At 42.7% G+C, this 27,634-nt stretch overlaps 1 protein-coding gene across 2 annotated transcripts in view; it reads right to left on the bottom strand.

Annotated features, from left to right (window-relative positions):
- The window catches only part of UTRN (utrophin), a 1,532,463-nt gene that overhangs the window by 1,233,959 nt on the left and 270,870 nt on the right, over nt 1-27,634 (bottom strand). For both annotated transcript variants that reach the window (XM_078648677.1, XM_078648678.1), the window contains one exon: nt 8,096-8,157. In XM_078648677.1, coding sequence (XP_078504803.1) covers nt 8,096-8,157 — 62 coding nt within the window. The remainder of the gene's footprint in view (nt 1-8,095; nt 8,158-27,634) is intronic.

Here is a 27,634-nt window from a genome sequence, read left to right as displayed (position 1 = left end):
CAGCACGTTTGTGTTACTTCTCTAAAGCAACTGAAGCTGGGCACAATCTTGTTGTACTGCATTTTAGCACTGATTTAATTTCCAAGAGCAGATGTCATCTTCAGACAAACTATATTTGGCTACTAATGAATTCAGGTGAGCAAAATGTGTCTTACTTGAAGGAGTAGTTTTGCAGCTTGAAGAATCTTCTGGATTCACATACTGTGCATTATTCCGCCATCTAGTGATTGAGTCCGGAATTCTTCGATATAGTAGAAGTCCTTTTTCTATTTCTTGTTTTTGTTTTTGTTGGGCATCAACGCTTCCACTATTTGGTATCCTATCCTGGCTCCTCTGACATCATACGCTCTACCCGGAAGGTCCCACTCATGGTCGCCATTTTCAGATTGGTTTTTTTTTCCTTTTCTTTGTCTTCTTCTCACATCTTCTAGGGGAGGGGTGTGGGTCGCTTAAGAATCCACAACGTTCTTCAAGTTGCAAAACTACTTCTACATGTAAGAAATCATTTCATTTTACTGTGTGAATCTTCTCTGGATTCACTTACTGTGCATTGATTTGGTAGCGTTTTTTTAAATTTTGCAGTGGTTTGGATGAAGATGATCTTTGCTTTGTAAATAGATGTTTTCACACTTTTCTTCCCACTTTTGATTCCTTGCTCAATTGAATTTCTATGCAGTAGAGTTTTGTAAACGTGTGTACTGATGATCAAGTAGCTGTCATACAGATGTCTTGTATGGGAATATTTGCTTCTTTTCTTGTTGAGTGTGTTTTTGGTGCAGACTTTAGTTGTATACCTGTATTTGTTTGGCAAAGTTAAACTGTTTGTGATACCCATTTAGCAATAGTGCCCTAAGTTACCGATTTTCCCACATTGGGAAACAAATAGTTGCTTTGTTTTCCTGCTTCTCTTTTCAATATAGTACATAATTGTCCATCTTGCATCCAGCATGCATAACGCTCTCTCCGGCTGATTATTTGGCCTTTGGAAAGAACGTGGAACTTGTATGGTTTAATTGATGTTGAAGTGTGAGAGTATCTTGGGTAAAAACTGTGGATCTGTTCTCATGACTATTCTGTCCTTGTGGACTTGTAAATATGGTTCTTGAATTGTGAATGCCTGTATTTCACTCACCCTACGAAGTGATGTTATAGCCAACAGAAAGGATGTTTTTAGTGTGAGTGTCTTAAATGACCCTTTGTGTAAACGCTCAGAAAGTGTCCTCATTGTTGTGTTAGCACTACATTTAGATTCCATGTGGGTACTGGTACTCTTCTGGGTGGTGCTATTCTCTTTACTCCTCCCAAGAAGCATTTAATTACTGGTGTTGTGAATTAGCTTCTTCCTCTTGTGTAGTCCACAATTGCTGACAAATGTACCTTTAAGGATGCATATGTTAGTTTGCAGTCCGGTAGGGTTGAAAGATATTTTAGTACAGTTATGTACTTAGTGTTTTCAAGTAAGAAGCCCTTTTTCTGACACAACAATGAGTATTTCTCCCATTTGGCTATGTAACATTTTCTTGTTGTTGGGCGTCTTGCTTCTCTGAGAACAGCCATTGTGTTCTCTGGTAGGCCTAAATGTCCGAATTTTAAGTCTTCAGGAGCCATTCTGCCAGACTGAAATACTCTGGTTCTGGGTGTAGAACTCTCCCCCTTTCCATTGTCAGCAGGTCTTGTTGTCTTGGTAATATCATAATATTACCCTGCACCATTTCTATTAGTTTTGAAAACCATGGTTGCTTCGCCAACTAAGGGACAATTAGTATTAGTGTCATCTTGTGCTTTTTGCATTTGTTGATCACTCTCTGTAACAGTGGTATTGGGAGAAAAGAGCATGCAAATATCCCTAACCAGTTTATCAACAGAGCATTCACCAAGGAATGGTGGCGTGGCTGTCTGGATGCAAAGTATTGGCATTTTGCATTTCTTGGAGTTGTGAATAGATCTACCTCTGGAGTTTACCCATGTCCTGAAAATCTGTTTGAGTACCGGTTGATTGAGTTCCCATTCATGGGAGCTTGATGCTTCTTGCCCGCTTCTACATTTTCTTTCCCTGTAGATGAACTGTTGTTAGATCTATTTGTCTCTGCACTGCCCCTTTTCAGATTTCTTGGGCTAACTTCGATAGGGCAAACAATTGAGTTCCTCCCTGTTTGTTTATGTAGAACATTGTAGTGGTATTGTCTGTTTGGATTAAGATTGTTCTTCCCAAAAGCTCTTTCTGAAAGACTATGAAGACTAGGAACTCTGTATTCAGTTCCAAGACATTGATATGCAGGATCACATCTTGTTCCTTTCACACACCTCTGACATTGAGCGAGCCCATGTAAACTCTCATTCCATACATGAGGCATCAGTAGTTATGGTTTCTGTTGGAGTTGGTTGTGCAATTTTTATTACATGTGATCTGCTCCACCACACAATTACCTCCTGTAGTTTCTGCGTGGCAACCACTAGATCTTCCCAACTCCTTGTCGCTTGTGACCACTGGCTCTGTAGCCGTTCCTCAATTGGTCTCATATTTAATCCCACATATGGAATCAAAGGGAAGCATGAGGACATTTTCCCCAACATTTTCCCCACAGTTGTCACTGTCAGAGCTTACTCCTTCGGGCAGAGGCAAGTTTCTTGAAGTAGCTACACTATTCTCTTTTTCCTGGGATATACTTTCTGTATTATTAAATTGATTCTTGCTCCTAGGAACAGTTTTTCTTGTTCTAGATTTGGTGATGTACTTAGAGAATCCCAGTGCTTAGAGAGTTCTCATCTCCTCTTGTATATGTGCCTAGCATTTGCTGAAGGAGTTTGCTCTTACTAACTAGAAGTCCAGGTAGGAGTAAGCCTGTATCCCCTGTCTTCTCAAGTGTGCACAACTGTTGCTAGATATTTAGTAAACATTTTTGGAGCTGATTTTATCCTGAAGGCCTGCACTCTGAATTGATAGTGAGTCTTGTTCACTACAAATCGCAAGTTCTTCTTGAGTCTTGGACTCATTGGGATGTTTAAGTAAGCGTCTTTTAGATCTATAGTTGCCATGCAATTCGCTTTTTGCAAATGTAGTATGAAATGTTGTCCTCTTGAATCATTGTGTTTTTATTAACTTGTTTATGTATCTGAGGTTTAGAATAGGGTGTAGAGATCCATCTACCTTCGGGATTAGAAAATAAGTTGAGTAATTTCCTTTCTTGATCTTTTCTCGGCACCTTTTCTATTGCCCTCTTTTCCAGCAATTCCTCTACTACCTTGAGTAGACGTGATGTTTCCTCATTTGAATGGATCTTCCTGGTGGTGTCTTGGCCAGTTCCTTGCAATCTTCAAATAGCATGACGTTTAACATCCAATTGTCTGAAGTTATCTTCCTCCACTTCTGAAGGAAGTCTTTTATTCTGCCCCCACTGGTGTGTGTGAGAGATTTCCTCTGTTTGCCAAGTCACTTATTAGAGGGGGTTGAGCCTCCCCTGTGAGGTGATCCCCTTCCACGTGATTGCCCCTAACAGTACTGCCACCCTTGCACCTGATATTGCCAGTCCTGTGAGGGTGATGGTGATTGGCCGCTACTCCGGAAGCCCTGATGAGATGTGCTACTAGGGAAACTACCTCTTACTGTAGGTCTGCGTGATGGTGTAGCACCACTAAGCATGTTTCCCCTAAATAGCAATGCTCCCATGGATTTTGCTGTCTCATTATCTTTCTTGAGCTGTTGCAGCCTTTCGTCCGCTGTGCCTCCAAAAAGTGGTTCACCATTGAAAGGTGTATTTATGATGTGTGCCTGCACCTCTGGTTTGAATCCTAAGATTCATGGCCAAGACTGGCGCCTTAAGGTTGTCCCCCCCCCCCATCATTTGGTGACTTACGGTGTCTGCTGCGTCTAACGCCGATTTGAGGCATGTCTTCACAATGTTCTTCTTCCTCAGCTAGGCTTGCCACTCAGATTTTTTGTACTGGTCAGATAGGTGCCTCATGAGTCCCGCCATCATTCCCAATGTTGGTACGCATACCTGCTAAGGAAGGCACTGGAGTTTGCAATTTGCCATTGATTGGCTGCGCTCCTCTCAAATTTCCTGAACATCAGATCTATTTTCTTACTTTACTTGTCTGGGAGGGAGTCTGATGTTGATGGAATATTGTCTCTCTTCCTGTTACAGAAGTAATGATTGAATCTGCAGGCACCGTTCACTTTATGTATGGAGGGTCTTTTGATGAATGTTTATACTTTTTCTCAGCCTTCAGTGTCACAGCTCTGGACATTGCAGGCTCTTGGAAAGCATCCCTCCCTTGTTCCAGAACACTGGGTAGCATTGGGTGGAACTGGTTCCTTGTTTGTGACGGAATTAGACTCTCTAGGAGGAAGCATGACTTTCTTCTCCTCTTCAAGCTGAGAGACATATTTGTCAGGAGCCTTCTTGATGATCTGGCTGTACATAGCAATATTATCCGGAAGATTAGGCTTCAGCGGATAACAATCAACCCTTCCTGCAGAGGAATCTGTTTTAAATTCATGCCATTATGTCTCAGCATATTAAGAATCCTCTGATCTTTCCCCTCATAGAAGGATTCCTTCTTCTTGAGGCTCTGGTGTCATGTCAGGGTCCAGTTCCTACACTTCCTGTTCACCTTGCTCTTTCGGCTGCAAAGTTTTTGGTGGAATTCGGAATTTTCAATGGGAAGCATAAAAATTCTTCTTCTTTTGAATCAAAGCTGCCATCTCTGCCGCGAGTCTCCTCTTCTTCTTCTTCGTTTCTACTGAGTGTTCTTTGGAGTCGAGGGTCGATTTTCTTTTTAACACAGAGGAATCTTTCGACGATATGTCGATCGACGAGCTCTTCGGATCCTTCCAAACTCTTACTTTTTTCCATTGTCAAAAGGTCTCGACTTCTATCATCATTTGACGTAGTAATCTTTTTCAGAGACTTCCCTCCTGCCATGTTCCTGTTGAGGGATCCGTGGGGTTCTTTATCAATAGGTCGGAATTCGCTCTATGATTATTTCAACATTGAGGATCCCTTTTATACTTTTGAGCCTGATTTTTCAGACAGTGACAACAAATGTTTTTAGGTGTTACCTGTGGTCTTTATTCTTTTGGTCTTGAGCGATTCTCCTTCGGTCGCGACGATTCTCGGGATGGTGTCCGAAGCTTCTCCTTCTGCACCTTCTGCGATGTGTTCGTCGCTCAACAGACCAAGGTCTCTTAGGGATGGTGTTTGCCTTTGTCCCTGCATGGTGTAGTGTGCCTGTCTCTGCTTCTACCTTGCCTTCAAAGTCATTCGACTTGCACAAAGGCTTTGCAGTCATCATTCCAATGGTTGAGTAGAAGACAGAGATCACACATGGATGTTGCTCTTTCTGCACAAATTTATGATGGCATTTCGAGCTACATCGAAATGGAGTCTTTTTCATCACGTGGAACAGGGTAATCTCTAAACAGCTTCAGAAAAACTCCCTTGACTGTAGGAATCTTCCACGGTACCTTTCTTCGACGATCTTCTTCTAAATTTCTTCGACCAACTTCGCTTGAATGTTTTCCTGACTTGGAGAGCCCTCATCAAAGCATCAAGACCCAATGGCAGAACAAAAAATCTGAAGATGGCACCCACAAGTGGGAGCTTTCATGGAGGGCATATGACGTCAGAGGAGGCAAGGTAGGACACCAAATGATGGAATGTCGACACCCAACAACAACAAAAACAAGATATTGAAAAAGGACTACTACTATATTGGAGAATTCTGGAACTAATCACTAGCTGGCGGAATAACACACAGCATGTGAATCCAGAAAAGATTCATGCTGCAAAACGATATATATGCATGTGCTTTTGAGAAGCACAACTTCCTTTCCAGAAAAACTCGAGTGAACAGCACACTGAACTGTCAGGGCCAATCTGGCCTTTTATTCCACTGGACATTTCCCAGGTGGGCTGGAGCCCCTGGAGGCTGTTTTTCATGGCAGGCTCGGGGCGGTCGCCCCTGGTGTCTCTATGACTTTCTCGAGCTCCTTGAGGTTAACTGGAGCAGGCACAAGGAGGCTTCATGAGAGACTGAAAGAGAGGGAGGCGGGGACGGGAAGGGAAAGATAGAGAAAAGGATACCAGAGAGGGAGAAGAGGGAGAAAAGGCAGAGAAGAAAGAGAGAGGGTGGATGGAAAGAGAGAAACTGTACGAGGGAACTAAGGCAGCGGGGCTGGTTTGACCATTTTTACCAGGGCTGCTTTTGGTTCCACAGTCCGGCCTTGTCTGCGGTAGGGAGAGCAAAATTTAATAATCTGATTATTCAATATATTGAACCTGTTAATAATATCCATGAATGGACCAAGTTGGGCCTTCCCTCCCTGGTGTTGTCAAATCTCATCACCTGATTTGTTTAATTTCTTCTGTTGCACCAAAAACACATCAAAAAGCCAAACCTTTAAGATAAGGAGTGAATGAAGACAAAAGAACACCTGAGCCTTGATCATACTTTTCTGACCCTCACCCTATGACAAACAGTGGACTGCCATAAATGACTTTATAAACCAGAGAAATGTGAAGGAGTGTCAGTAATAACATTGTAGTGGACTTTGTCCTTTGTAGCAACACTTATTTGAAGCTCCTTGTGCAGATAACAACACAAAACCCGCACTCACCAAGAGTATACTGAAGATTCCAAAATGCTGTTCTGGTTTCAGTATAGACTACTTTGGAAATGGAAATTGCCAAAATACCCTGATAAAAATCACTGGACCTGCAGATTTGCAGCAGATCTTGTTATTCCAGTGAAGCGCAAGAGAGTCTAAAATGGGACTTGTGATGTGTTATACTTCAATACTAGTTGGCCTCAGGTTGAAGTAACACAGTCTCACTTGCACGTGCCAGAGAAATACACTGTATACAGTATGAAGTGGTGCAGAGTAAAGCGGCGTATGCATCGTGTGGTAACGCACTGACAAAAACATCGTTTATTGAAATGACCGTTACATTTGCACAGACATGCAGTTTTACCTATAAAAGTATACAGTGCCACAACGATATTGTGTTCAACTGTCATCACCTAGTGTTTTGATTTGGTTTGATCATACCAAAATGTTTGTTTCCACCACACTTCAGATTTACCCAAGAATGTACTTCATTTGTGCTTTCCTAATTCTGATATATTCTAAAATATCTGCACAGTTTAGTTACATTTATTTTTTGTTGTGTGCTAAAAATAATAACATTCTACAGCCTATTATCTCACATGGGTACTCAGCACAATTGTCACATACATCCTCTCACTATGAAGTCAAAGAAAAGAAAAAAAAGCTCCCTCAGACAACAGTGCCTGACATTTGACCTCTGTCTTTAAGTGCACAGTAAATGTGACACGATAACAAGAAGATTTAATGGCCTGCTTACAGAAAGTGAGCAGTGAAGGGATATGGTAAATAGGAGATGCTCCACAGGAGGGACAAACTCAAGCTGGGCAGCCTAAAACAAATAAAGCCAGCTAATAGAAAGCAAGCAAATGTGAGTAACAAACCACGAAGCCAATTGTAAGCAACGAGCAGCAAGCATTCGTGGGAAACATTACGAATGACAGTCAAGATGTCGATAAAAAACCAGACAGCTGCCCTGCCTTGTACACTTCCACCTAAAAGGCCCCTCTACCTATAATATGCTCATTCAGACCCCGACATCCCTTGATTACGCCATTTTGCTCTGAGGTCACAGAGTGCATCACGGAAAGGATGCACATAGTATCACACCATCCTGGGGACTTAAGTCCAAGTAACAAAGTGAGTGGGCATCTGTGGCTTCTCAGCAACTGACATTTACACACAGTCTAGTCCACCAATGCTTCAGGCAATGTGAAACACGGTGCAGATAAAGCATTATAAATGTGGTATGGTACCTTTAACCATACAATCAAGTTTACAAAGAAACTCATCATCACCATCATCATACAAAAACAATGTTGAAAAAGAATAAACAATAGAGATTTTTTCTAAAAAAAAGTACAAAGGGAACCATATGGCTTGAAAAGTCTACTGAGCAAGTACTGATGTCTTAGCATCTACGTACCTTGAAAATATCGTCAACATTTAACTATGAATCAATAGCTTGAGATGCAATAGTAGCCTTACCTTGGAAAAACGTGCATTTATCCATTTTGTAAACGTTTTCTTTTGCACATCATTATGTTCTTCTGAGGAAAGAAACAGAAGATAAATAGTGAGAACACACTTAAAGGGTTGGAAGAGTGCTTCTAAAGGTGCCAAAACGTTTGCATTTAGAATACTGCACACACAACTTAATCCAAGTTCACTTATCTCACCCTTGAACGCATGCCCATTTGTGTACAGTGCTTGGACGCCATTGGTCATTATAGGTCAGATAGCATACATAAATAAAAGTACAGCAGAACAGACATTTTTTTTAAGTTAGTAATGCAGGAAAGGTGAAAAATTATGAAGGAGACAATATGGTATATACGACTGTTTGAAAATAAACCTATTGAGATTTTGGGATACTAAATTAACATTGGAGAAGTGAATCTGTAGAATGTTGGTGCTTCACAAAAGAAACAGTTGTGATAGTCCTTGGGGAGAGCTTTTTAGGGATATCATTAGTTAAAGTAGTAGTCAAATCTGGTTTCTACACGCCCCTCAGAATTGTGTTATGATACTTTATAGTGTTGCTAAGCCCCATTGAGTCATCTGCCCATGATTTATCGCCATAGTGTGGTTAATCGATGGCTCAACCATATGTCATATTTCAATGAGGCGGTCAGCTTGTGCACCAGGAGTTCTACAACACAAACTCTTTCAATGGCAAGTGTTATCACAGTCTTCATTCACTGTGTAGCTTCTCCTTCGGATTAAACTATCACAATGGATTCTGGGAGTAAACACAGTATTATTACAAATGTCAAGGTATCAAACTGTCTCTCTGGGACTTTCTGTATCACTACAGAGCATCCTGCTTTGTTAAACTCCATACAAAGCTCTGTCGCAGCAGGGAATCGGCTCCTGCTAGGTCACTGTATTTTGTGATACCAGCACCGCTGCACCTAGGGGGTACCTGGTACCTTGTGCCATCCTCACTGCTCTATTGTAAGTACCTGTTCTCAGGTCCTTAAAGTATTTTTGTGCAAGCAACAGTCAAAACATGACATAAGTGCTAATTAACACATTTTAGCCGGTATACAAATCACCCACAGAGGGGAATCTAATCACTTTCTACCCGTTTAAACAGACCAAAGAAACAGCTGTCAACACCGAACAATAATAAGCTGTGGAACTTTAGCATAATATTTTATTAGGAAAGAAGGAAGTCAGGATACCCCTGGGTAACAGAAGCCTCATTTCAGTTCTTTTCAGTTCATTTCAGCCCTTCATCAAAGGCCAGAATTTAGATGCCTTTGAAATATGTGCCCCATCTGAAACTATGCAGAGCTTGGGCTGTAAACCTCTCCTGTCTCTGGATACTAAAGATCTGAAGGTGCTTCCAGCCGAGACCCATGAGTGGCAGGAACAGCTGGGCTCCCCACAGCTTGGGTTTCAGTGGGCAGAGATGTATTCACAGCAGAAACTAATGCTTCTTCTACCCATGCAGGGCGAGCAGGCAGAAGACATTCACCCATTGTACAGGACAGGTTCAACTCCATACCGTCTTTGTGACACAGAGTGAATGTGATATTAAAATTAAAATAAGCGTGGCGCTGGTTCTTATTCTGAACACCATCATATGGCAAATTTGTAACACAGGACATTTTGATAAACAGAAACGAAAGACTAATTTAGGAAAGACATGAGCTATTAGCGTAGCAGTGGACGACCACCTTATTTGTACATATTAATATATTCATAGTGCTTTAGAATACCAGAGTCAGATGTACTGCAACAATAAAATGGAGTCACTGTGTACTTCACAAACGAACTACTTTGGTAGCGAGCGGACAGTACCCTGTGATAAAAGCTTGATTTTGAGCTTCCACCCACTCAGGGACACCATCTTAGAATTAGCCAAATTTTTGAACAAATATGCAGCCAGAAGCATGGTGTCTTCGATTGAGAAAAGGAAATAAACACAAGATTCATGAATATGGGTATCGCAGCTGCTAATGCAGAGCAAAACCGAATGAGGAATAGCTCCCTGGTGTGAAGATCTAGTACACACGCAGTTAATTTAAGCAAAAAGTATGTGCAGAGGGTCAACCTGCACATGAAACCGGTGACAATCATATTTTTTCACATAATGCTTGATAACGCACAATGTTTGTCTTTCCAGCGCCGCAACAATGAATGGCAAAATGACCCCCTTGTCTTTTGTCACTGACCACTCAAATTATTATTATTTTTTTTATTGATTCCATTTTCAGCGAGGTAAAACACACTTAGTTTGTTACTCAATATCATATCCATTAGTGTAACGAATCTTTCCACAAATATACTCTCAGAATTGGCTGAAAAATATTCAGCGACATGCCAACAACTCAAATACATTCATTAATTTTAAATGAATTCAATAAACACATTAAAAAAATCATTCATTCATTAAACTAAAATAAAAAATCAGCTTATGGAACAAGGTGAAGTAGGATACAAGGTAAAGTTCCTCTAGGGAAAATTTCAAATTGCCATCTTTGACACTAAATGTATTTTATTTTTGTTATAACACCCAGAGAATGTATCTAATCTGAAGTTCTACTACGAGTCGACACTTCTTTGTGGCTATGAAGTTAGCAAGGCAGCTGAGCGGACACAAGCAAACCGTGGAAAACAATACAATCTGCCCCGTTTTCAAATCAACAATGCAACAGACTCTGCCAAGGTCAGAGGACTAACTTGATATGGACTCCAAACGAAAAAAAATCCATCTGACTATACCCAGATCCAAAACATATCTTCCAACCAGACAGTACTCAAGGCAGTAATGCTCCGAGTAACACAAATTGCAAAAATCAATACACAGGAAACTTGTTCATTTTCAGTAACTCACAGAATCTGAAAAAGTATGCCATGAAAATCTAAGGAAATCGCAGCTAAAACAAGCATTGAAAATGCAATAGGTCTCGCAATAGAAAAGTTTGACCTTTTGGTGTTGCAAATGTAAATTCTTTTTTTTTGTTTATATTTTTTCAAATTATAAAAGTATTAATTTTGTTTTTTGTAAAGTGAATAGTTATAAATCTACCAAATGTTACATTTTTAGCATTAGTAAAGTTACATGTTTAGTTTTGTCCTTTTTTACATGTATTGATGTGCAAACTCACAATTTTGTGTAAAATGTTATAAATAAAGGATAGTGACCTAATGTTTTTAATTTTTAATGGTAAAAGTTTTTACATGTAAAAAAGGACAAAACTAAACATGTAACTTTACTAATGCTATGAACAACTACAGGCAATGGCATAATGGAGAAATTAGGGGTGAAAAAGAACCTTCAAAACTGAGATTTGAAATGTAGAGTGGAGGAAAAAAAGAGGCTCCTGGTGGAATCACCGTTAAGGCAGCCTTGGTATTATGTAATTCTGGCTTAACTGGCACCCTAGAAAAACTGCATGTATTTATTTATAATAAACAAAGGACTGAACAGTACACATGCCGCAGCTGGGTAACAATCTGTGCAAATTCCAGGAAACACCAGGGACTGATGCTTGTGGCCAGTCAGCAGGGAACGATGCTGGTAATGGAGGGTGGGTGTGTATTGGAATGAGCGCGAGGTGTGCGTCTTGTCTGTGCTGATAAGCAGCGAGCGTGGGGAGGAGGGAAGGGTTGTGAAAAGCAGCAGCGAGGAGAGAGGGCTGTAGTTGCCAGGAGATGCGGATGTCACCTTGCATGATTTCAAGACAAGCATCAGCCTGCTGTCAGTTTAGTTCCGTCGCTCGCCCAACAGGGCAAGAAAACCGGCTCAGATGCCTTATGACTTCCAGGCCATATCACTACAGGAACACTAAGAAAACAAGCCAAAATGTACCTAGCAGATCGCAAAGTAAGGAAATTCTTGAGCAATTTATTTGGTAAAGTCAAAGTGGCTTTTGTGTCAGAGAAGCACGTGTTATTCAGCAGTACGTGTTGCCAAAACCTGCCCAAAGAAGATCTTACAACGAAATATCTTGGACCACAGTGCCATAAATAAGCTGAGAGGCAGAAGAACTCTCAAAGTAGTATTATAAAATCGAGTCAGAAAGTAACGTTTGTACTTTAACTGGTGATCTTAAAAAGCACACACTGCAAAATATTAGTTAATTCTTTGCACAAAGGGATTGTGTTTTTGTTTCTCTTAAGCCTCTGTCCTAACAAGTTTCATTTACGGCATTTGATATAACTATTGCGCTCAAAGTGAAAAAATGCATCCACGTGTGATCAATGAACAGTCTTTAACGCAGGCAAAAACATAGACACTGCACACACTTGCATGTAAATCTGCAAATAAAATGTTATCTTTACTGCACCGTAAATACATCAAAGAAAAGACGTTGGGTCTCAAGCACGGCCGGCCGGCCGTGAAAGCCTTTGACGGAGGGCATTGCTGTGGGGAGGGGGAGGAGAAATGCGACACGGGGCGGAGCAGGGAGAGGGGCGAGTGTGAAGCAGCAGGGGCCTTTGAAGTGAAGCTAAGCTTCACTTCAAAGGAGTGGGAGGAGTGCTGCTGGGGAACAGATGGCGATTTGATGATGTGCACGCGCATTTTAGGTCAATGCGCTTCCGCATTGACCTAAAAGCGCACGGGCACAGCATCAAATCGCCAGTCTAGGTAAACCTTGTTTAAGCCCCTATAGTCTCGCTCAATGCGCATGCGCATTGAGAGGCGAGACCTAAAAAACACTAAGCACACGTGAGTGACTTTGTAAACATTGCAGACAATATTCTATGGTACCACAAGGAGAAAATTAGCAAAAGTAGATTTTTAAATCTTCCCCTAATAGACCAATAAACTATAGGAGTGTACTGTTTCTTTTCCCACTCATTTTTTTCTACAATTGCGAAGTGTTAATCAGAACTGTTGGTAGAAATGTCCACTGACCAGGATTGTGTGAAACGAGATAATTTCGAAATGTGGATCAACGTATTGTCCATGCAAATTCCACTTATTGCGAAAAAAACTTAGTGACTGGAGCCCAAGTGACTCACTGACATTTTGAGCGAAAAAGTGTCTCTGCTTGTGTGCGGAAACGAGTGTGGGTGCTAAGTCCAATTCAAGGGGTGGAGGATAAGATTGTGCGTATATGTAATGCCTTAGTTGAAGCACATGAGGCTGTGAATACAGAAACATCAAGTTTCATGTTATGCTCACAGGCCTACCTCACTGACATAAAAAAAGAGCAAAAACAGACTTCAAACATGGGCTGTCAACATCTAGACCTTGCATAAATATCTGCCAACAAAATTGTGGACCTGCATTTAGCTCAAATCAAACAGAACCCAAATAACATATATTGTAGATCTCTGTTCATCCTGTAGCCTAACTTAAATCGCAGCATATAATAGAGGCAAGGGTATTAGGGGTAGGTTTCAAAGGAGATATTCACCAGAGAGGGACATTTTGAAGCCCATGGGCCCGGTTCACAGAAACCTTTGTTGGATACATCAGAATCACACTAGAAAATGGCTTGATTTGTGGATTTAAGATGCTCAAAAAAGGATATCTTGCAACGATAATGATTTATTCCAAGAAGACACAGTCGCTCTTAGTGTATTATAGGAATTTAGAGAAAATTCTATATTTGAAATGGAAAAATGGCTGTGGGGTATTTCATAGGCCAGACAGAGATTTCAATCAGCCTTTGTTTGCGACATCAGCTGTATTTTTTAAAAAAACAGGATTAACGGTGGGTAAGTCAGTGCCAGGCTTATCTCCTTCCTTTGTGATTTTCACTTTCAGATGAGGAAGGAATTTAAAAGTAAAAAAAGGAATGTGCCCGTGGCATTTCCATTAGGAGAGGAATAATGTAACATTTTTAACAGTTAGAGCTTGTCTAGCCCACAGCACTGAAGTCTTGCTGTAATGCAGCATTGTTTTTCTAGCTTAATAAACGCAGCCTGTTCACGCTATTTGTATGACTGGTTTGACAGCGCACCAATCTTCGACCTATTGTTACTAATTCTTTTAAAATGTACAAAGGGCTTTAGCTCCACCCAAAAGAGTATTACTATCTCACTTCATGCTTTTCGGTGTTTGATGCATTGTTCCACTTCCTAAGGAAGCATGTGCCCTGTGATGCATGGGGATACTTTACATCTTTTTTTAAAAATATATTTTTTATCATTTTCCATACTGCACACGAAAGATTGAGACAGAGAGTCTACATTCCAAAGCCATAAATTGATAAACGCAAACAAGAATGCAAACATAAGCATAGACATGATATTACTTCATCTCAGACATATACATAAAACACAGAGGAGGAGAAAAAAGAAAAACAATTATTTTTTTTAAAAACCAGGTATATTCTATTTACATTTACAGATATTTCCTACAAATCCACAAAGAACTATCCCATCCCCGCTCTCCAATTGCTAAGCGGTTCCCAAATTCGTATTCCCAGCTGCCTTTTTTTCCAGCCTTTCTTTGCATAGATAGGTTTTTCTAAGTTATATGCTGCTAGCAGATTAGACAGCCATATTTGCAATCCTGGGGGATTCTTGTCCAACCAAGCCCTGGCGATGCATAGCCTATACACTGCCATGGCCACAAAAATAAATTCCCGCTGTGGGATACCCTCCTCGGGAATGATTCCTAACAATATATGTACAGGTCTAAGACATATTCTGATGTTCAGAGAGGCCTCAAGGAAGATCTCTATATCCTTTAAGAGTGTATGAAGCTGTGGGCATAGAGCAAACATATGTATTATATCTGCTTCTCCTGAATTGCACCGCGGGCAGGTGGTGCCTGTAGTCCCACCCCATTTCGCTATCCTAGCCGGGGTATAATATAGTGAATAGAGGGTTTTATAGTGTTGCGACTGCAGCGACGCAGAGCATAAAAGTGTCTGTCCTAACTCCAATGAGTCCTGAAACCACCCTAAATCACCCTCCAGTTTCTCTGCCCATTTCTCACTATGTTTATCAATATCATCCTGCTTTGTATCCAAGAGACTGGCATAGAAGCTTCGTATCGAACAGTCCCCCCCAGCCTTATTTTCTCAATGATATCAATTGTGTTAAACCCCGCCTGCCCCCCGTGCTTATTCCCTAGAAAACTCCTTATCTGTAGATATTTTAAAAAAAGTCCTGTCTATCCAATCCATACCTGTCCCTTAAGTCTGAGAATAATAGAAACCCCTCTGAGTTCCTAACATCTCCAATCTGATCAATTCCCTTCGCCGCCCACCTTTCCATTGTCATATCTCCAAATATCTCTACCGGAAATGATCTATTTTTAACCAACTTTGTATAGCGGTTAAATCTCCCTATGCCCAGTTTTTTCATAAAAGCACTCCATACCTTAATGCCTGCCTCAACCGTCTTGAACCTAGTTCTTTTGTAGTATCCATACTCTATACATTTTAAAAAACAATTTTCCACTTCCTCCCCCAACACGGCAGCGTAAATTCTAGAAGAGCAATCTGTTGTTCTTTGATCTAACCCCCCTCCTCCTATAAGTCCTTGCATATACTGGATTGCAGCGGCCCAGTAATATAATCTGAAATCCGGTGCCCCCCATCCACCTCTTTCTGTCGGCAGTGTCATAAACCTATATGCCCTGCGGGTCTTGCCCTGTGCCCAGATAAATCTGTTAAGGATCCCTTCCAGTATGTTGAACCATTTTGCTTCAAAAAAGAGGGGGATTGCCCTAAAATGGTACAAGAATTTAGGTAGAATAAGCATCTTGATTATATTTGTGCACCCCATTAAAGAAAGATGGAGATTATTTAACCGTTCCAAGTCTAGTTTTACACTCGCCACCAATGGAGCCATATTGTTCTGTACAACAACTTCGACATCCGCCGATATTGCCACTCCCAGATACACTGCTGAGACTACGACTCTTGGATCCATTTCCCCTTGGACATGCTAGTTACAAATTATCTGAGTCTTAGATTTGTTCAGGCTATAACCGGAAACCTGGCCAAAATTCTGAGCCTCTATCTCCACCTCTTTAATAGCACCCTCCAGGCTAGATGTTAAAATGTCTACATCATCTGCATAAGCCAGTGTTTTTGCTTCGCAGCCATTCAAGCACAATCTGGGTATCCCTTGGTTACTTTCCAGCTTACGCAAAAAGGGATCTAAATATAGCGCAAATAGAAGGGGAGATGATGGACACCCCTGTCTAGTTCCTCTTTCTATTTTAACCGCTGCTGAGTGCCCTCTATTAACCCTTATTCTAGCCGATGAATTTTTATATAAGGTTTTCATTGATTTAATAAACCCTTCACCTATTCCGCTCCACCTTAGGGTACCCCACAGATATTCCCAGGAGACCCTATCGAATGCCTTCTTGGCGTCAAGAAATAGTGGCGCCATAGGGTCTCCCAGAATACCTGCTGCGTCAAACATTGTAATCACCTGCCTGGTGTGTTGTGTTGTCCCTTTACCCGGTATAAATCCATGTTGTGAACTAATTACTAAACTCTCGATTATCCCTGTAAGTCTCTTGGCCAATATTTTCGAGTAAATTTTAACATCGGCGTTCATGAGGGTGATTGGTCTATAAGAGCCTGGCTGGTTTGCCGGTTTCCCTTTCTTAAGGATCACTACTATATCGGCTCCACCCAATGAATCAGGGATTGCCTCTCCAAGTTGTGCTTGCCTCATCAGATTGAACATATCTGCGCCTATTACTCCCTGGAATATTTTATAAAATTCCACCGGTAGTTGATCAGGACCGGCAGCTTTACCTGATGGTAAGGTATTTAAAGCTCATAGAAATTCCTCCACCTTAAAGGGCGCATCTAATTCCCCCTTACATTCCGTAGTAATGAGCGGCGGTGTGACACCCCTTAGGTACCCCTCAATTTCTGAGAGCCCTCCCAGCCTATCCGCCTGGTATAGGGATGCATAAAACTGCCTAAAGACTTCCCTCACTCCCTCAACTCCTACCACCCTATGCCCTTGGGTATCTGTAATCTCCAAGATATCTGTTGCTGCGAGCTTCTGTCTAGTTCGAACCGCCAACAAATGTCCTACCTTTTCGCTAAGCTCATATACCCCTTCCTTTCTAATTAGGTAATTCTCTGCTGCCTTCTTGGATATGTGCTCTGTAGCTGCAGCTTTAAGAGAAACAATTCTAAGTAAGTGTGTTTCTAGTGGCAATCGCTGTCAGATAGCTATCGTCAACTCCTCTTCAGCTTCCATCAGTTTTTTATTTATTTCCTCTATCCTAGCCTTCTCTCTTTTCTGTGCAGAAAGTACATAGCTCATAGTTTCCCCGCGAACACTGGCCTTGAGCGTATCCCATACCACCCCTGGAGCAGCTGTTCCACTATTGATATCCAGAAAGCTCCTTATCCAACCTTCCATATACTCCCTATATCCCTCATCCTTGAGGAGAGCTCTCTCAAAGGTCCATTGTCTTTCCTTCCGCTGATCTTGACCTATCGCAATAGTTAAAACTAAGGGGCTATGATCAGATACCACCCGGGGATGTTTTTCCATCTTTGCTCCCTTCAGCAAGGGACCTGAAACCAAAAAATAGTCTAATCTAACCAAAACTCTGTGGGGGGCAGAATAAAATGTGCTACCGTCTCTATTTGGATAAATCTTAACCCAAGGATCGATCAGGGAATTATGGGTAACAAGATCAGATAGTGCTCTATACACTCTCCTTTTCCTACCCGAATAATGTCCACCCCCCTGTAAAAATGTACTTTTAGGATCGTGTAGGTTAAAGTCCCCGCATATAACTATTGGCTCTACCCAGTGTGCCAGTTCCATATCCAAGTACTGAAGTACCTCGGGGTCATCCTCCGTTGGTCCATAAACCGTAGCAAGGGTGAATTTCTCCCCTTTAAAGGTTAATTCTAAAATCGCCCATCGACCACTCTCATCCTCCTTTTTCCTGATCACGACAACATCACCAATCCTCCCCAGTATAGCCACTCCCCGATTCCTAGAGTCTTGTTTAGAGTTTGCAAGGAGAACAAATCCCAATTGTCCCAGAAGATAGCTTTTTGATACCTCAATGTGTGTTTCTTGCAAGCATACTATATCCAATCGGAGAGTTTTCAACAGTGCCGCCACCCTGAGTCTTTTATTTACATTGTTTAAACCACAAATGTTTATGGTAGCATTCCTACAACACATTAAGATTTTATACTCATTTCCCCATGGGCTGAGATCCCTTCCATTCCTGTTAATAACCAACCCCTCGTGTCACTTCTCAATTTAAGACCATCACTTGTTTGCATATATTGTATTTTCTTAACCGAGTACTGCATTTGCTGTTTTGCTTGAAGACTACTCTGTCCTCTCTTGTGCTGAATCAACCAGTGCAAACCAATTTGTGTCAACAGTTTCTTCCCCCCTTCACCCCCTAACCCCCCACATCCCTCCCTACCCACCCTTCCAGATCCTACCCCCTCCCCCCCCTACGGGCAAATAGGTCAATTAGACCTATATGTGGTTGCTACAGTGTGTGGAAGTCGCTAACCTCCCTCTCTGACCCCCCCCCCCCAAGAGTCCTTATAAATCCCCAGTGCCCCCTTAAACAAAATACCCATAGCTTGACAACTTATTTTCATATCATTAGAAACTTCAGCCAATCAAGCGCCGCCTTTTCAACTTTTTCAACCTCCTTTCTGTGACTTTACTTGCTCCAGGAACTTTTGAGCTTTGATTTCTGACCAAAACATTTCTACGTTACCTCTTGTAACCACCTTTAATCTTGCTGGAAATACGAGGTAAGCCTCAGAACCCAATGCTTGAAATGGCTTAATAAGCTGCCTCAGCCTCCACCTCCTCTCCACGGTGACGTGGCAGAAGTCCGGCCTAGCAAAAAAAGAGGTACCCTGAAATGATCGTCTGCTCTCTGGCCTTGCTTTTTCCATAATCTCTTCTCTAAGGAGATAATTCCCAACATATATTAGGATTGCTCTGGGAAGAGGTGGTTTACCTGTCTGATCACCTCCTCCCCGCCCTTTCCTGATTACAAAGGGAAACCTATGAGCTCGCTGTATCTCCTTTTCCCACTGCCAGTCTGATTCCGGAAAAGCCCCACGAAGCAAATTTACAACAAATTTCAAAATGTTCTGGCCCTCTGTCCCTTCCTCCACCCCCAAAAGACGAATGTTATTCCGCCGTTGGCGGTTCTCGAACTCCTCCATCTTCCAGAGCATATCTTCGGACACCTTTTCCTGATTAGCTTTAAAATCCTGCCAAGCACCCATATCGTCCTCCAGTCTTCCTGTTCTCTCTTCAACTTCGGTAACTCTGTTTGCCATACCCTCATACAGCTTATTTACTTTCTTCAAAGTGTTGTGGAGTTTCTTCGTGGCATGTCTAGCCCTTCGACTTTCGGCCCTGGCCTCCCCTTGAATCTGCTTCAATGTGTTAGATATTGCCTCCAAGGGGGCCTGTAGCTGTGATGGATTAGCCTCCTCATAGGTCTGCGAGGTGGCCGAGTAGTCCCATACAAGTTTTTTACCCCCTCTGGTGGGAGACCCTGCGCCCGAGGTCTGTTTTTTCCCTTTAGTCCATCTTTTCCTCTGTGTGCTTTCTTTCCCAGATAGACTAGAATCTGATAATGAGCCAACATCCTCCCCCTCTGTCCCAGTCTCGCTTGTGGCTGAGAGATCCGTTTCCTCATCTACAGAGTAGAATCAATCCCCCTCTGCCGAGCCTCCTTCTGCACCATCCACCACCTCGATGCCATTGGGTATCAATAACTTCTTGTTAATCAGGCTAACATTGCTGCCCCATGACCCCCCTGCCTTCAGCTCAGCCTCTACCTGCATAAGGGCATCCAGCATATCCGTATTCCCTGGTATCCTAGTCCCAATGTCATCATTCTTGCCAGTCCCGCCATTATCTGCCAGTGTCAGTGCTTCCCCAATGCCCATATCGGAAGCCTTACCCGAGTTCCCAGCAGTCACGGGGGTTTCAGGAGTCCTCCTAGTCCTTGTTGGGCTATCCACAAGCTCTCTGCCAATGCTGCCGCTTCTGCCGTCGCCGCCGCCACCTCCTCTGCCTCCATGCGATTCTGGAGCCGAGTCTGTGCGCGATCGTTGCCTAGCAACGTCCGGGGCCGCATCCAAGGCTGCTTCCTCTACAGCGTCCTCGAGGACGCCTTCCGTGCGGGAGAAACTATCCTCCAGCCTCAGCCCATTTCTCGATGTAAACGCCTCTGTCAGAGTGGGCTGTCGGAGGACGACATCCTTACCTCGTGGTTGTGCCCCCACCTTCTGTTTCTCTGTGACCGGCGAATCTGACAATGCCTTATCTGCAGACTGCTCACCCTTTGTCGGCGCTTTGCCACGGACTTCTGGTTTCTTCCCCTTAACTACTGGAGGCGGCATGGCGGTTTTCCGTGTTGCACCCATTTTCAAAGCCGCTGTTGTAGCCTCCTTCCTCGGAGTGTCTTGGGGTTGTTGTTTATTGAGGTTACTGGCATTGCTGTCCGGCGGAGGCTTCCCCTCCTCCCTTTCCTTTTCGGACCGCTGAGGTCGTGGAGGCATCGTGAGGCACTTCGGCCCCTGAACAGCTCCAAGGATTCCGAGAATTCTTAAGCCCAACTCAGCTTTAGGAAGTGGGACTCTAAATTTTAGTCCCCTGGAGATGACTTTCCTCAGAGCCTCCTAACATCGAAGGCTCCGCTTGAACAGGCGCTCAAACATCAACGGGGAGCACACATCCTCAGGTAAGGGGCAACAAGGGGGGTACAGAGGAGAGAGGTCTGGGAGCGACTGTTCACCACAACCTGTCGGCAGCCATCTTGCCCTGAGTATACCGGGATACTTTACATCTTAAGGGTTCCCTGAATTATCACACGTTAAATTTACTCAGAAATGCATTGTATAAAGGAAGCAATTGTGTAGATGGTGCCTCAAAGGTTTTATTTTTTAATATTCTTTAGCCATGTTGTGCAGCTTGACCAAAAACCATTCACAAAGCCAATAGGGTGCCAAATAAGCGACCTATTGACTTGGCCAATGCTTGTTTATTGCAGCAGGCTTTTCTTTAATGTTTTAGTCAAGGCTCAAAATTCAAGACAGACTTATTGGTTTTCACAATGCTTGTTGACCGATTACCCAGTCTTAATTATTTCAGTTCTTTGACATTCCAAGCCCCAATTCTAGGGAGTGATGGCTAGTTCATTAGGAGCCCTTTCACAAGGCCAAAGCTCCAATTTGGGCAACCACCCTAGTCTAGTTCACCTGTACATGTGACAGAGGTCCTGATTCCTGAAGGTTCTTTCTGTGTCAATGGCTTAAGGTGTTAAGGTGGGCTTCCGTGGTCTTTTCCTCTTTACTCATGGGTTAGAACACACTCTCAGGGTCTTGGCTTGTCAGTCACAGACCTGCCAACTTTTGAAACTTGTTTACTGTGTGAGGAGGGGTAGGGCTTTGAAGGAGCGGGGCTTAGTGCCGAGCACTGCATGAGGAACTTTTGAATGCACTGTCTCCAAGCATACAACCCCTCTCACCCCATTTTTTGCCCTGCCAACACCAAAACAAAGCTGTTGAGGCTGCCGCTGATGTCCTGGCAGGGTTTCACACCTCAGAATGGACATCGGCTATGCAGAACCTCAAAACAATTTGCTGTTGTCACAGTGCTTTTTGGGCGAGTAGCATGCTACTCCGGAACCCAAAAAGGATTAGTGGTAAATGAGTTTAGTGCAATATGAAATAAATGTGATTGGTGGACATGTTAGTCTGTTATGTGTATTGAAAAGGATAGTGGAGGGATAGAAAAGGGAGGGGAGGGTTTGCATTTAAATAGCACTTGTTAGACCTGGTGAGGTGTTGAAGCGCTTTTCGGTGAGTAGCACGCTACTCTGAAATCCAAAAAGGATTAGTGGTGAATTAGTATAGGAAAATATGAAATTAGTTTGAGCTGTGGACAGGTGTAACTTGCACCTGGAAAGAGTGTAAACTCTACATTCAAACAATAGCAATGATTAATACATTTCAACATCATCTACATTTTGCAGATAACAGTGCCAACATTGTGTGGCAGTGGCTGTTCTAAGGTGAGAGTTATAAAAGTGGTACATCTAGTGTACTATTAGTTTTAAAGTGAAGATAACTAGGGCAGGTTTCTCCTGAACCTAAGCATGAAGGATGCAGCTGTTAAATATGAAAAGACATCCAAGACATCCAAGGGTATGTGCCAACCATTACATATCTGGATTTGCATCGCTATGCGAGGCAGAATACAGGATTATCACTTGACCGTGGTAGATTTCACATTGCAAACATTTTCGTAAATTGGGCCAGATGCATGTCTGCGTGACTGGCGCTAATCACAGTGTGGACAGTCAACATCCACAGAAGACATTGATTTACAAAAGAGAATGTGAAATGGATAGCCCTTCTCGTGTTCTATAATTCCTATATAAGATATCTCTTGCATAATGTAAGTAATAAATCAGTAAAGTACGTAATAAGGAATAATGACGATAATATGGAATTATCGACAGGGCACCATTTATGTAACGCTTCAGTGGTGTTGGGAAAAATTTAAGGAGGACCCCACACTAAATTATGAGGGACGGTGGGGTAAAACGATTTGCTAAGAACAACAGACATCCTACGTCGGTGGACAACGAAGGTTGTGTCTTATTTTAGTATTTGACAGATGGGCATAATAATTGTTAACTGTAATATTTGTCAAAGGGCGTGAATTCCACGGGAAAGGCAAAAAATACACACTTATGTCATTAGTTATCCATATACAGAAAATTGCGCACTTATAGTTACTAGAGTAGACACAGGTAAATGACAGATTCTTAAGTAGTTGCTTCAGATGCCTTCAACCAGTATTACAAATCTAATTGCAACATTATAACAAGCATGAAAAAAAAAATGTGATTAAAAGCATATCACCACATATATTTGGTAACAATATATAAATTTTATTACACTTTATCACTTTACACAATATATTAAAAACCACTTTAAAAACATTTAGTAATAGACATGATCATCACAGTATTTTTTGGTAAAATATAAATGTAAGCACAGAATCAAAGGGTCGACGCGGCGTTTCGGCTTTCTTTAGTACACCTTCATCAGGACTGATTCTTGTTATTCCAAATGGATTTATTGCCCATGTGGACGGAACTAGTTGGTTCAATGGAGAGTCCTTTAAAATACGGACAGTTGGTAGGTCGCAATTTGCTCGTAATTTTATACCAAGTTGCTCTGTCTCTAGTATTAGAGGGGTGAATTCAATTTCCTCTGGTTTAAGATGGTTTTATTTTTGCATATCATAGGGGACTTGATTCCCACCTTCTGTGCCTTTATGTAGGCTACGTTCCTGCCGTATTTAGCTGCCAGGAGGAGCCACCGTTTAGTATGTTTTTCGGCAATGTTCTACCGTGGGAGCCGGATAATCGGTTGCTAAAATCCAAAACCGCTTTCAATTAGGTCAGGATGTGTCAAATATATGTGGTGATATGCTTTTAATAAAAAAAAAAATTTCATGCCCATCTGTCAAATACTAAAATAAGACACAACCTTCGTTGTCCACCGACGTAGGACGTCTGTTGTTCTTTGCAAAACGCTTCAGTGGTGGCCATAGGGGGCATTTCAAAAATAAAACCATGTGATGTCATCCAACAATAAATCAACTCTACTACAGTCACTTATCACAAGATTCTCAGATCTTTTTATCCACCACTGCTCAACTTCAAATCAAAAGCCACTGCAACTACAATACTATTGCTTGCATCAACACCATCAAAATCCTCAAAGCATACTGAAACATCTTGCCCTCTCCCACAGCATCATGCTCATAACAGACTAGTTACTCAACCAAAGTCCAATTACCCTCAAATGAGCCATTCTTAGACGTTTCACAAAACTGGTGTTACAAAATTACGTGCAACCAAACCTACCAGCAAACTATGTAAAAATTAAAGCCCTAACTAATGTCATAAGCTCCGAACTCAAACCATCAAATCCTTGACCAACAAGCCTTCCCCAACATGCAATCCAGATTAAATCCATACTATGGAACACAAACGACCCTACAGTACACCTGTCACAGCCCATTCAAGACAGCAGACAGAGATATATACCAGCATGCAGCCATCAACATAGTATATGAAAAGACTCAAATTTTCACCTCTTTTCTGAAATCTATCACACTCAAGTGGACTGTCCACATGCGGGAATACAACTAAGACCATCTCTAAGAGGTACACTTTCTGTGTGACTCCGTTTAGGTCACTTCTGGCATCACACAAAGGTTGTACCGGTGAGCACGATGTAGTGTACTGTACGTTATTTTACAAGTTTTCTCATTCATCTTGAGAAGCTACTGAGTGCAAAGAGAAACATATATCAACAAGGCTTTTTTTGCAACCCGAAAGGAAAGAGCGGGCAAGGGATACTGCGAGTTTAAGCAGTGTAGGTGTTGGGTTGTAAAAGGAAAGAAGCGTGACAGTGGGAAGACTGATGCAGGGCGAAGGAGGACATGCGTCTGCTCATTTGGCGGAAACGCGTATGAAGTTATAGAAATTATTCAAATGTAAAATATCAGAGACGAAGAGGATATAGAATAATGTAGGGAAGAAACATACACAGGGTGTAGAGAGTGAGGTAATTTATCAGAAGCTGGTGCCATGTAAATAGTGATGAGGGACAAGATGTACAGCAATCGGGCTGTGAGCAGGATAGGGTGCAGGTTTATTAAAGAAAAAGAGTAGTGGATGAGTAGGAGAAAATGTAGCGTTGGATGTATGAAAGGGAGACAAGAAATTAGTTAACTGTCAGGGACGACCTCAAAAGAAGGTCTAGGAAACTGTAGTGCAGAGTTAGATGTAGTCAGAGGCAAGTAGTTTAAAGTAATGGAAGGCCCAAACATAGGAAGCTAGCAAGAAGGGTGAAGCAGAGAACTGGAGGGAAGAGAGAAATGATGCTTAAGAACAAGAATATCCACAAATATTCAAGAAATGGAAAAAAGAAGAGTTAGGAATGGAGATGAGGTAAAAAGTAAACAGAGAGTTTAACAGAGATGCATTTCCCCTGGGATAGAAATTATAATGAACTAAACGTGAACGAGAGTTGATAAAATAAAATAAATTTTACTCCGTTGGCTACACATGCATAAGCCAGAACAAATATGAATGTGAACAGATGGCGTGGAAGACTGATGGACCGAAGAGCTCTGTTTGCAGTAGGCTAAAAATATTCATCATGAAAAAAAGATATATATATATATATATATAAATGAACTAGTATAATGAAATGGGAAAAGAAGGTGCACGCACACCCAGAACTACATTCCCAAACTCCAAAACAGATTTCCAAACTCAGCTGAAAATGCTTTATTTTGCTAGGTTCAAATTACACACAAAAACACTTATTGAGTCTTGCTGCAAATAGTGCAAGTTAGCTACCCCAACAGCAACTATTACATGGATTTCACTTGTATGCCTCGGCCCCTAACAGAGGTGGCAGGGGTGCTAAATGGAAGGGAGCGGCAGGCGCGCTGGGGCTGCTGGGTAATCGGTGATTTTATTCGGCGCGCATACCAGCACTGCTCAAACTTGTGTTTGTTTGGAAAGCCCTCATAGCATGGAGCAGCGAAATGCCTTCTCAAACTTTCCCAGAGCCTCTTTATGGGCATCTGGAGATGCTTCTCCTGTCTGTGAGGTGAATTTGTAAACGACAGGCAGCAGCCGGCCACAAATGAGGTAAACAACACGTGGGCGTGGTCTGTGCGAGATGAAAAATATACAACTAACACATGTACGGGGTAACGGAGTGTGGGCTGGGGTTACAAATAAACCAGCCCTTTTATTCGTGGGTGTATGCAAACAAAGATCCACTGTTTGAAATGTGGTTTTAACGGAAAATTCCACTGATCTGCTGGCATCTTAAGTATGCATTTTCCCTCTCCCCCGAGCTCTGCGATACGGATGCGCACCGAATGGATAACTTTCCAAGGAAAAAAAGTTGGTCTGCAAGACTGTTACAGCATCGAACGTTTTGACACCGAAGATCCGAGAGACTTCATGTAATGTTATCCTGTTCCCCACATATGCACAGAGTCCAGGTGGTGAGTTACTTGTCTTTATTTCAATTATATATATATAGGTAAATCTCAAGCAAGAGGGCGCCGAGCGTCTAACACGACTGCTCCGGTCGCCAGCTCCGTTATCCCCGCTTTCGCGCCTCCAAACTGGCGCCTACTGCGCATGCGCGCCCTTCGCGCTCCTGTCTATGGCGTGACGCGTCATCGCGTTCACGCTCATAGACTAGAGCGCATCCTACATATCTCCCCTTTTTAACAGTAAACACATTTAACTATTCAACCACCACAAAGTAGCACAAAGTGTCCCAATGTTCTCTGGCTGGCGGCCAGGTTGCCAACTATCATTAATGTCCACCCATTTCATAGTCTCTATATCTTGAGGGCACTGTAACTGCCCGGCCACTACGGGTGTGTCTTACCGGCATGCTCTCTTCCACCTCTCTGTCTCCGCCTGGTCTCGCACCATCTCTCCAATCTCCACTCTGAGTTACTCCAGCCGGAGTGACCTCTCTGACTGCGCGCCCTGCGCCGGGAATGTCCATCTCACTGTTGTCTCCTGTTTCCTCGGGCAACACTTCATCAGCTTGCTCCAGTCGCGGCGTGCTCTCGTGGAAGTCCTTCTGTGCCTCTGTCTCTTCCAGCTTGGGCCATACAACAATCCTGTTTACTCTAGCCATGCGGTCTTGGGACCACACTCTGCCATCGCTGAGGAGAGCTGCTCTACCTCTCACCTCCTTGACTTGTAGAGGCTGACTATATTTGCTGTCGCCTTTCTTTTGAAGGGTAGGGAGTTTGACCCTAACCCACTCTCCTTCCTCCAGCTCTGTTCCTTTCACATTCCGACGTTTGTCGAAATTCGCAGCATAAATCTTCTGGGCTTTTTCCAAGTTGTGTTGGACCACCGCAGGGGACCATTTACTGGTAATGGTCTTTTCCCGCCACACAACATTGTCTCGTGTGAACGGATGCCGTCCTCTCAACACTTGAAATGGACTGTACCCCACAGCCGTGGGGGTGATCCTGTAAGACCACAGCATGCTCATTACTTCAACCTCCCAATCCTTTCCCTGCATGATGGCCGCCTGTATGGAGCCCATCAGCACGCGGTTGAACCGCTCCACCTGGCCATTGCATGCGGGATGATACACTGCCGTGTGTCTGGATTCGATACCATTCCTTCTCATGAACCTAGTCCATTTGTCCGAGACAAACTGCGGGCCATTGTCACTAAGGATGGTTTTGGGAATGCCTTCCCTTAAGAAAACTGAAGTCAGGAATCTCAAAATCGTGTCAGTGTCCATGGATTCTTGAATGTCCACCTCAGGCCATTTTGAGTACTTATCCATCACCACACACAAGTACTTGTTCACACCTTTGCTGTCCAGGACCGGTCCCAATATGTCGATTGCCACATTCTCCCAAGGTCCCTGTGGCGTGTCGAACTTCCCCATGGCCGGTCGGAGAGGCCTCAGCACTTTGTCAGCGCCCTGGCATTGGCCACACTCCCTCACTTGCCTTTCAATGTGAACGTCC

This window comes from Lissotriton helveticus, chromosome 6 (assembly GCF_964261635.1).
Source record: "Lissotriton helveticus chromosome 6, aLisHel1.1, whole genome shotgun sequence".
Taxonomy (NCBI): domain Eukaryota; kingdom Metazoa; phylum Chordata; class Amphibia; order Caudata; family Salamandridae; genus Lissotriton; species Lissotriton helveticus.
Note: the sequence above shows the minus strand (reverse complement) of the source record. Positions and strands in the feature narration are given on the sequence as shown.